This window comes from Bidens hawaiensis, unplaced genomic scaffold (genome assembly GCF_021521415.1).
Source record: "Bidens hawaiensis isolate Kalapana, Puna unplaced genomic scaffold, B.hawaiensis_p1.1 tig00027866_1, whole genome shotgun sequence".
Lineage (NCBI taxonomy): Eukaryota > Viridiplantae > Streptophyta > Magnoliopsida > Asterales > Asteraceae > Bidens > Bidens hawaiensis.
In genome coordinates, this window is record NW_027494530.1 from 192,429 (window position 1) to 204,212 (window position 11,784).

The following is an 11,784-nucleotide window of genomic DNA, read 5'->3' on the forward strand; positions in this document are numbered from 1 at the left end:
GTTTTTTTTAGGGTGCCGGAAAGGATGATAATTGAAAGATGTTTTTTTTAGGGTGAGGTGAGAGACAATGGAGGGAATTGATGCATAGAAAATGACACACAAGATGAGGGAACCTCTCACAACGCAAAAAAATGTGTCTTATCGTAAGCATAACACATGCTCTAAATGTAACACATCTAGCATAGTATAGCTTTATCTCTAACAATATGTATAACACCGAGTCCACTTTTTCAAGTTTCAATTTTTTAAGTATGTCTAACTAGGCTTGTAACTTTCATGCGCAACCCAAAAACCGACATGAGAAATTGTTAACTCGACCCAGAACCTTTTTAATTTGGTTCGGCTACAGGTTACTCGTTTTTGGGTTTCAGGTCATCCCGAAAATTCGAAACCCATTATGCTTTTTATAACCTAATGGTGCAAATTCATTCGTTTAGTTTTTCATCAAAGATTCATTCGACTCTTCTATTCATTCAGTCAATTTCAAGTTCCATGATTATTCAACTTTTAAGTTCCAATTACTTATTTATTCTACGAGTTCTACAAATTATACACTTTTCAATTGTGGAACATTTCTACAGATTTTGTTCTTTATATTTCAAGTTCATTCTATTCTATAGGTTTTGTTCGATTGTTTTTTTTCAATTCTCTAGTTTTTTAGTTTTCTAGATAAAATACTTAAAACTCGATTAAAACAACCCAATAAATAAACCCGAACCCCAAAAAACCAAAAAAAAAAACTAAATCGGGTTTTGGTTCTAGATTTAAAATACCCAAACCCAAAAATACAACCCGAAATTAATAATAAAAGTGAAACAAAAGAAAAAACCCTAATTATATTTCTCTCAGACATAACAAACTCTCAATTCATCAACGGTGACGCTGAAACAAACTAGGGCTTATTTCTCAATTCCCCCAAATTGAATCCTGATAATTGAAGTGGCATTTGCATCTTCCAGATTCTAGGGCTCAAATCCTCTTGATTCCGTTGATCAGTTAAGGCTGCTTGCTGCTGGTATTATTATTATTATTATTATTATTATTATATGGAAGTGGGATGAATAGCGTCTTCAGTGAACAGATACTTGCGGACAGGCTATCCAACCTCAACACCACTCAACAGTCTATTGAAAGTATCCTTTTTTCTTTTATATCTTTTCTTTTCCCATCAGTTTCATCTCCAATAGCTTTATATGTAATAATACAGATGAAACTGCAGGCAGCTTCTGCTTGTAAATAAATAAATAAATATAGCTTGTATTTGTTGTGTTTCTTGACTCTGTATTATAGCACTGTCTCATTGGTGCATATTTCACCGAAGCAAAGCTGAAGTCGTTGTCACAACATGGGAAAAACAGTTCCGTAGCGCCGAGGTGCCCCAAAAGCTTCCTCTTTTATACCTTGCAAATGATATTCTTCAAAATAGCAAACGTAAAGGAAACGAATTTGTGACCGAGTTTTGGAAGGTTCTACCGGGAGCCGTTAAAGATCTTACGGAAAAAGGCAATGATCATGGCAAAAATGTTGTCACCCGACTCGTATGCATCCTTAAACTCGCCTTAATTTTTTTTGTTTATCTGTGTGTGTAGAATCGAACCCTAAGCTATAGCTGGTTACTTAAATATAGGCCTGGCAAACCAGGCAGGTTCAGGTTACGGGTCAGAATGGGTTCTAAGCAAAATTAGTTCGGGTCAAAACACGTTCTGAGCAAAATGGATTCTGACTAAAATGGAATTGGATTAAACTGAGTTGTTTTACAAAAAATGATATCCACTTTACCCCACACGCGACACACACCCTACCGTGAGTTAAGATGAGTTGTTTTACTTCTACAAAAATAGTACCCGGCCGCACCCACCCCACCCCACCCCATGCCAGGTTAAAGTGAGTCGTTTTAGAAAACAAGTATCAATCCCACTTCACCACACCTCACTTCAGGGTAAAATGAATTGATTTTGAGAAAAAGGTGCTCTACCCAGTCACCACAACCCCCTACGGCGGTGGTCTTGAGATATCGATGGTGGTGGTTGAATGTCAATGGCGGCAGGGGTGGAGTGCTGGTGTTAGTGAAGAAAAATATGACCGTGGGTAGTAGTAGTACTGACGCATTTGGACCTTTTTTTAAGTTTTATAACAGTTACCCGGTTTGACCTGTTGACTAATTATAGGTAACCCAATTTTGACCCATTGACTAGTTTAAGGTGACCAAAATGAACCCATATACAATTATGTTTTGCTCATATTAACCCATTATCTGAACAATAGGTCATTATTGCCACCTATACTTCAATTGGTCTGCTTTTAACTGAATTGATGTGAATGTCAGGTTAATATATGGGAAGAAAGAAGAGTGTTTGGATCCAAAGCAAAGAACATTAAAGCTGTGTTGCTTGGAGAAGAATCACCTCAACCGCTTGAGTTCTCAAAAAAACGTCCTCGTTCTGTGAAAATTGTTAAGAGAGATTCACGTTCCATAAGAACGGTCAGTAATAATCAGATTATTATTGAAATACTATAATAGTCGACTCACAACCTGCTTATAAAAATAATTTTCTTGGAGTGTAAACGAGTCAAATTGGCTTGTGAGCTACTTGAGGTTGGCTTGTTATGAGCTAACCCAAAATTGGGTCGTTAAAAGTTTGAATCGAGCCGGCTCGTGATCTACCCGAGATAGGCTTGGTAAAACCCTGAATCGAGTTGAGCTTAAACCAACACGAGCCTGAGCTCAAGTCTTGAAATAGGCTTGGTTAATAGACGAGCTTGAGCCCAAGCTAGCTCATGAGTCTATTATTTATAAGTTATTTCATGTATTAAATATAATTCTAAAATAATGATAAAAATACTTAATAATATATGTTATGATATATATAAAAACTGTAATTAAAAAAATATAAAAAATTAATCAAATTGTATATAAGTTAATTAATAAATAATAAACAAGCCAAGCTTCGAGCTTTTGAAAAAGAGCTCGAAACAAGCTGACCTCGAGCCGAGTCAAACTTGGGCTCGGCCCTTTAGCCAGCCTTATTGGACCTCTACCCAAAATTTACCCAATTTTGCTGTTCCCTGCACATTTTCCCATCTATTATATATTTACGATTGCGGTCATGTGACTTCTTTTTATCATTTTTATTTTTTACTCAGAAACTCAGTATCGGAAGTACAGCCGAGAGAATTGTGTCAGCTTTTCACTTAGTCGTGAGTGAACACCACGGTGAAGATGAAGAGATGAATAAATGCAAATCTGCTGTTCAGCGTGTTAAAAAAATGGAGAAAGATATTGATTTGGCATTAAAAAATGGTATGTTTAATTCAATACGTACATATTATTATACGGTCCAAGATATGTGTTGACCAAAAACTCGATGAATGCAGGTAAAGATCCTAAAAGGAAGAGTTTGTCTAAAGAACTCGAGGAAGAAGAAAATCTGTTGAAGCAGTGTATAGAGAAACTTAAAGTTGTTGAAGCGAATAGATTGGCCCTTGTGTCTCAGCTGCGTGACGCGTTGAATGACCAGGTATTATTATTACATTTGTTATTGTTATTATTAATATTTATTATCGTATTATACTTTACAAACTAAATGTTATAGGAAGTGATATTTTGTTTTCACTATTTTATATTTTTAGGAGTCCGAGTTAGAGAATGTTCGCACCCAAATGCAGGTATGTTTGTATACTTGTTTACTTTTGTTTTAAACCCGTTCTGAAACGTTTTGATCCCACAATGCGATGTGCGAGGCGCTCTTCATGTATATGAGGCGTTACTTGATAAAAAGTACTGATTTTTATTTTAAATTGTTAACTTCTAAACATTAAAAAAATTAAATAAATATAGTCATAATGTTAATAATACTGGTAAGAGTAAATTACACAGATGGTGCCTCTGGTTTGGTCCAAATTTTTTATATTATTTCCAAAGTTTTATGGATTTAGTCCCCAAACACCTATATTGCTTTTATAAATCGACCCTGGGTTAGGTAAAATTATACCATCGGTTGAACAAATCTAACCACTGATTCGGCAAATGTTTTCGAGTATCTGAACAAATCAGATCATCGATTGAACAATTCTAACCACAGATGAAGAGAATATCTTGTATTTTATTGATTAAACGTTAACAAGTTAAATATTATTCACAAAGAATTATTTAATACTTTGTAATTGCGAGGTGTATGTACCGCCTGCACACGGATTTTGTGATCAAAACGCATCAGAGTGCCAAACACTTTATAAAACCAAGATAACAGTAATAGCAATGATAACATACTAATAATGATTTGTAAACGTTTTTCAGGTGGCGCAAGCGCAGAGAGAGGAAGCCAAAAACACGCGCAAACGTCTCGAAGACGAAAACTACATAACAGACATAAAAGCACCGTCTGTTGATGCTCCTAAAAAGTCAGCTTCTAACATAGCAGCACAAGTTGCAGATAGACTTACAGCTTCAACCTCTTCTCAATACATCATGTCATCTGTTCTCTCGTCACTTGCAGCCGAACAAGGCCTAACGAAAACCTCCCCTCTTTCCGTCTCTTACCAACCGCTTTTACCAAACTCCCAACAACCTCAATTTATGCAACCGCCTTCACACCAATATTTGCAACCACCTGCCACCACATTTCCGTATGGCGGTGTCAGTACACCGCCAATGCCAATGCCTACGCCTCCACCACCGTCTTATATGATGGTTCCTGTGACTCATCAGGGGTCGTCTATGGCCCCCGCCCCCACCCCACCACCTTTACAACCGCCTGGGATGATGTTTTATGCCCACCCTCATCAGTCGCAGTGAGGGGTGCGATTTTGATATTTATTTGTGGTTAATTTATTAAAAAAAAGAAAAATTGTCATAATGTGTTGTTTTATTGTTTTGTTCAAGGATAGTTATAGACTTATAGTGTACATTGGTGGGCTTAAAGGGGGGATGTGTCATGTGAGTGACGAGTTTGTATTATGATATTTGCATGCTATATTGTGAATGTCAAATCTTCATACTTGACCATGTTAGAAGGATTAGTTAGAACTTCTTATCTATGTTGGTTTTTCACATTCATAGGATGAAAACGAACTTGAACCTAGAAACTACAGGTGTGAATGAGCTAAGCCCGAGCTCGACTAGGCTCGAGCCAAGTTTGTTGAACTTACATAGAGCTCAAGCTTAAGCCCAAGTGGGGTTGAGCATTATTTCTAAAGCTCATACTCAACTAGCGAGTAATTTTTTAAGTTCGAGCTAGGCACAAAGCTCGTTTATTAGTTATTTATTAGTTTCTAGTATTTAAGATTATTCTTAATACAATAATTCAGTTAGAGTATTCTATTACTTTTAAAAACTTTAATTTAGTTGGAGCTGAAGGAATGACATGACATTTAACAATATTCATTCCATTGGAAGAAACTAAAGTGGTTACCGGTATAAATCGAAAACACTAAGGGGGTGTTTGGGATTCCTTATTTTTCTCTTCTTATAACTTATGAAATTGAATAAGTCATTTTTTCTCCATTTTAGTGTTTGGGAACCTATAAGAACTTATGGGTTTCTCCTTATTGATAAGGTTAAAAGATAGGTTTTGAATAAGTTGGGATATCCTAACTTATCTCCTTATATGTTTTGAAATACCCTTTCCACCCTTATTCCACCAAATCCTACACTTGTATAAAAATGTCTTTTTTGGTCATTTTACATCAATAAGTTAAATCAAACACTTTTTAAAAAATAACTTATTGACTTATATTAATACAAACACTTTTTTTAAACTCCTTATCAAATAGTCACAAGACCTTTTCTACTTATAACAAAAAGTTCTTTTCACCTTAAATAAGGAATCCCAAACACACCTTAAATACTAAATTTGACAAAATTGAGTAATGAATACCGTATAATATTTAGCGGTCATTACATAGATCGTACCCCACACAAATGGTTCATGTGATTTCATCTTGGTCACACTTACATTATAGGGTTTAAATTATAAAGTTGTAATAGTTAGTAATTATGTAGTTTTTATTTTGTAACAAGTCTTGTTTCTAAAACCAAATTCGTTTAAAATTTAAGGCGAATAAATCTTTGCAACTATCCTTAATCATATACTAGATGATCTTCAAAGAATTGGTTATATTCATGGATTTCACTCCCAAATTTTCATTGTGGCTCAATTATTTCTTCATGGAACAAATCCTTAAGGTCTCTCGAGTCTCGTCATAATGATACCGTAATTATGCGGGATCATGGGACGACGCCATTGTTTCTATGGAAACAAACTTATCAACATAATTTCTAGATTTAGAAGTAGGAACATAGGACACGTAATTAATTAATAGGAGAGCAAGCATGAACTAATTAGACATGCATTAGTTAGTATTTTACAGTTAATTTAGTTTGTAGTATTTTAAAAAAAAGTTAATAGTTCATAAAATGAGTTTGTTATATTTTTTAGTTTTTATTAATTTTCCATGCATAAAGGGTATTTTGGAAATGTTTATTCAAGTCAAACTTAGTGGAATAAACATAAGCGAGGAGTGTTTTATTATTTGACAAAGTGATATATTCATCAACTCCTACTATAGAACCACACAGTGGTGTTTATTTATTTTTATTAGTTACCCTATTTTGTTTTTGATATTTATATCTTGGCCAACATGCAAGCCACCCGAACCTAGATCAACTACCTTTAAAATAGATTAATACTATAGCTAAAGTATGCAAGTGGGTCCAACTGATATACCAAAACTCATTTTATAATTATTTATGATAATATATATAAACTATGAATATGCGGGTGGAAATTGCTCACTTTACTTGCACATACATATGACGCTTTTGAGACTCATATTTTGGAGAGGATGGGAAGAGTCATACCCAAACTAGCTTAGGATGAGCGAATTAAACGGAATTAGCACTTCTCGGAGGATATGACTGAGGAACACGTTGTCACAATGTTAACCCCTCTCCTACATATATATATATATTCCTTAGATTATGCGAACTCAAGGAACACATTGTCACAATGTTAAAAGTAATCTTATTTGCCAAGTTAATTATTTAAATTATCACTAAATTAAATAAAAGTATTTTTTTTTGCCACTATTTCAATGTAATACTTTAATTATTACTTACGCATAAGTTATAAGATATCAACCATAATGGGTATGATCTTCATCATCCACCAGAGGGTTTTGACAATTTTATATTCTAAATCGAACTTAATATTCTTAGAAAAGACTCATAGTAATGCTGGAAGCCTTTCTTTGGGACCTAATTACTAATTAGTGGATAAGTTATTATAAAACCACATAGGCGAGAAAGCTCTTATTGTATTCATTTCGATAAAAGGTTTTAATATCGACTTAGGGGTTGTTTGACAATCTTGTGATGAATCATTAAGAGGTTTGACTAATTATGAGGTAGTATGTGAATGTGTTAGCTTGTTTTTAAAAACTTACACATTAAAAGGTGTCTTAGCTCGTAAGTAAATCAAACACACTCTACCTATAAACGGTTCATAAATAATATTTTAATGGAATCATTAAGAGGCTACCAAATGACCATTTAACCCAAAATATGGAATTTACATTATAAAAGTACTGGAAAATAGAAAAAAAAGTTCATACACATATGTTCTTAAATCTTAATCATCAAAGAACGAAGGAAAGTTGCACAACTTGATCTCATAACCATGACCTATCAATGCTAAATTTATGTAGATTACATTTCATCGTTGCCTAATGTTGGTTTTATCACACCACAGACCCAGAGAATGGGGTGAGACGATTGAAAATCAAAACAAAGCAGCGGAAGTGTAGCAAAATAAAACTTACGAATTACTAAATCTTTGATTTATGGTTCTACATCTGATCACAAAGACACAAGCTCCAAAAGTACAAGAACATAAGTCTAAACATCCACATCCATCACAACAAATGTCGTAAAACAACCATACAAGAAACCAAGGCATCATCTATAGTCTTCGATCTAAAACACATGGCATCTTAGAAAGCCGCAAGCCCAGAGCCCTACACACACTTAAAAAGCAATAAACCATCACACCCTGTTATTACCTGAAAAACATGCTAAAAAGGTAAGGGTGCGCCAACTTAAAAGTTGGTGAGTTCGTGGTTTATACACTCAATAAACCAGACAAGTTTACTTGATTACAGAAAACATGTAAATATGCAATATTGACAATCCACAACCAAACCTACTTCTACTATCTTGATGTCCAACTAAAGGCGCTAATGCTTAACCTATACCCGCTAAAGGCATATATAGTATGCTAACATCCAGTATGTGTTGTGGTGATGTTGCTCAAGTCAGTGTACAACCACTGTGTTCGTGGCTCAACTTATTGTCCGTATGACTTCCATTTCAATGTAAAAATATATGATAAACTTTTAGTTTCGCATATTTCATAACTATCGTTTTAATATAATAAGTACAATTATTATCAAATAGTGTAATTTGTAAAATTACATCAAAACAATCACGTCATATTCAACTATGAGTTCAAATATTTATAGAAGAAAGAAAAGAAGCAAAAACATACAGAAAGAAAGAAGTGATCACTTAACAAACCAAAGCAGAAAAAGGAAAAAAGCTACCAACAGGTTAGCCTCAAAATAGTTTAATTAAGTGCTCACCAAGCAATAGCCAACTATGCATAACCTCCTTTAGTAAACACTTTTAATGTGATAAGGCATAAACTATACACACATTCATGGCTCTAATATTATAAGAACCACAAAGACCCAAAGGTGCTTAAACCACCAAACTAACCACATGATGTTTTCAAGTGCTAGCTAGTGGTTTAAATGTTTAATGGGTCTAAAAGACAACATTTTCCCTATAAATACCAAGGCAACAACAACACTCTCTTCATCTCACCATCTTTAAAAACCACACTAAGTACATCTAATAACTTTTAAGTTTAGCAACAATGTCGTCCATTGGTTTCAATTTTGCACACATTAATGCTCAACAAGAGCGTATTAGGGAGAAAAATAAGCAAAGGGAGGAGAAAAAGAATCAAGATTGTGAGAAAAGAAACGTCGGGGCTAAAAATGGTGGGAACAAGAAAGTTCACCCTGGGGGTTCACCCTCGACGTATATTGCTTGAAGCATGAAAATTAATTTGTCATCGTCGAAATTATGAATATAAATGTGTAGACTAAAGTCGTGTTTGAAAAGCATGTGTATTCTAGTTTTGTGCTTCAACAAAATTAGAGTTTGTAGAGTGGTGTCTCCGTTTTTATTCATGTTTATGGTATATGTGTGTTTCTTTTTAGTTAATCCTCACTCTTGTTCAATCCTGGTTTTTTAATCGTATGGATATTGATTTCACTTAGTTCCACTACACATATCTTACTCGTCATTTATGCTTTTATATAATACAAAATATTTGATTTGATGAAAACTATAAAATACATCAAATGCAAAATAAAATATTGAATAATCAGCATGATATTGTTTTTAATCATGGTGTTGGGTGGTTGGTGGCAAATAGTACGAGGTCAATTAAGGCTGAGGGGTGTGGGGCTTCAGCGGGGGCGCGAGAGCCCCTCCGCTCGCGCCCCCAGGCGCGAGCACCACACCACCGAGGCGCGAGAGGGGCGCGAGCACGGCTTTCAAAGCAGGCGCAAGCCTGTTCGCGTGAAGGAAGAGGCGTAAAGGGACATGGGAATGCGTGAAAGAGCCGTTGGGATGAGAAATGAGCCGTTGGGCTCTTTAATTTTATTAAAAAAAAATCTGTTTTTCCTATATATAAACCTAAACCAATTACCACACCCAAAATCACATACCACACCCAAAATCACATAAAACAATTACCACAACTTCAAAAAAAACCCAAAATCAACCCATCTTTCAAACCTTTTTTTAAAAACATGTAGGTGGTCTCTAATGACAAAAAGGAAAAAAGTCGAATGAGAGATTTGGACTTCCTTACAAGAGACTTCAGTAACCTAAATCCGGTCGATCAAATGCTGATGGAAAAGCAAAAGGAACGTATCCGAAAGAGGTTGATCGAAGAAGACCAAGCCGAAGAATAAGAATAATGTTTTTTTAGTACTTTAATTTTTTTTATTTTTAGATATTAATGTGTTTTTTTTAATGTGTGTTTTTTTTAATAATTTATGAGTTTTTTTAATAATACGTTTTTTGAATATATTTATAAAAAAATAAAAAAATAAAATCCGCTGGAGCCCCTGCTGGAGCCCCTCCACACCAGGGCCAGGGGCTCCAGCGGGAGCTCCAACACCCACCTTATCCAGTTTCTCTCTCTGCCACACGTCACAATATTATTGGCTGGAGCCCCCACTCGCGCCCCCGTTGGAGCCCCCCACACCCCTCAGCCTAACTCCATCATTTCATACATTCAAATTTCAACATATTATTGTCGAAGGACTTTGACCTAACGTTATCAAGATATTGAAACAAAAACAAAAGAATATATTACTGAAGTCCGAACATTTATCAACACAACATAAACTACACGACATGTGTTCATATACGTTCATTCAATTAATCGAATATAATTCCCAGGTCATTTGCATTCATTTCATTACAAAAAAAATGCCGTATAGTAACATACAAAAAGTGTCATTAAATAACCAAAAAATGCCACTAAAGTCTCGAATAAGAATGTGCGGCATACAAAAAAAGTGTCACTAGAAGCGGTGACGCTAAAGCCTTTTAGAGGCACTTTTTAGATGTGTCGCACAAACTTTTTGAGCTTTTAGTGGCACTTTTTTTTGCCAATAAAAATATATTTTGTGGCAAAAATTTTGTGTTACTAATCATTTGCAGGTAAATTTCATACTAATTTTAGTGATATAATTTCCATTAATCATTTATAGTATAAAATAAGAATAAAACCATAAAATGTAAAAAACAAAGTATTGTTACTTTAATTAAAAGTTCAATCATCTTAAACTTATTCCAAATGTTTACAAACAATGGGCAATAAGTGTCAAACTAAGTTATCAAACATATAAACACAAAACGAACAAATGTTGCAAGATTAACTAGCAAAGCACTCCTCGCTTCCAATGTGGCTTCCAGTCAGTCATCTAGTGTTACTTTGTCACTTGTTCTCCCTAGAAAAGTAGAAGGCATCCCCAGGTTCATCAGCATGTTTAGCACTTGTCTTAACCGAGTCCCTTCTTTCAAGGGTTGCAACACCATCTCTACCACCTTCCATTGTTTCCTATCAATCTGGATTATATAATTCTATGTTCACAAATAAATTCAATACAATGTAGCTTACAGTAAGATAACTCCTAGAGTAATATCATCTCCTGTATTTTCAAAAACTCTTTACATAAGCATCAAATTGAGCAAAATCAAATATTAAAAATTAGCATCACCAAAATTATATAGAACAATAGCTAACTCGTATATTTAGCAAAAGGCGCCCAAAGTAAAACTCAACATATAAACCTTCTAAATGCACTTTGGTTTAGGATTTGAAGTATTACTACAATGACAATTAACACAAAATACATAAATAAAATTGTTGAGAAACCATTAACTCATACATTTACAAACCTTGAACTTGCTCTAGCAGGCTTGTCACACGGATTATTAGCAGTGCCGGCCCAACAGCTTAAAAGGGTAAAGCATGGGCTTAGGGCCACCACATCTCAAGAGCCCCCATTTTTGACCTAAATATTTTAGTGTTCCTTGATTGGAGGATAGTGATGAATCGTATGTAGTTTCCTAGTTTCCTGACATAATTACATTGGATACTAGTTCTATATGACACACCCATTAATATATACCAATCCGAT

At 34.7% G+C, this 11,784-nt stretch overlaps 1 protein-coding gene across 1 annotated transcript; it reads left to right on the forward strand.

Annotated features, from left to right (window-relative positions):
* Positions 1 to 1,040: 1,040 nt before the first annotated feature.
* LOC143576076 (uncharacterized) lies at positions 1,041 to 4,891 on the forward strand. The gene is made up of 7 exons (XM_077060269.1): positions 1,041 to 1,133; positions 1,291 to 1,538; positions 2,327 to 2,482; positions 3,145 to 3,301; positions 3,376 to 3,518; positions 3,631 to 3,666; positions 4,298 to 4,891. The coding sequence occupies exons 1-7, from the start codon at positions 1,058 to 1,060 to the stop codon at positions 4,793 to 4,795; spliced, it is 1,314 nt and encodes a 437-aa protein (XP_076916384.1). The 5' UTR covers positions 1,041 to 1,057; the 3' UTR covers positions 4,796 to 4,891.
* The last annotated feature ends 6,893 nt before the right edge of the window (positions 4,892 to 11,784 follow it).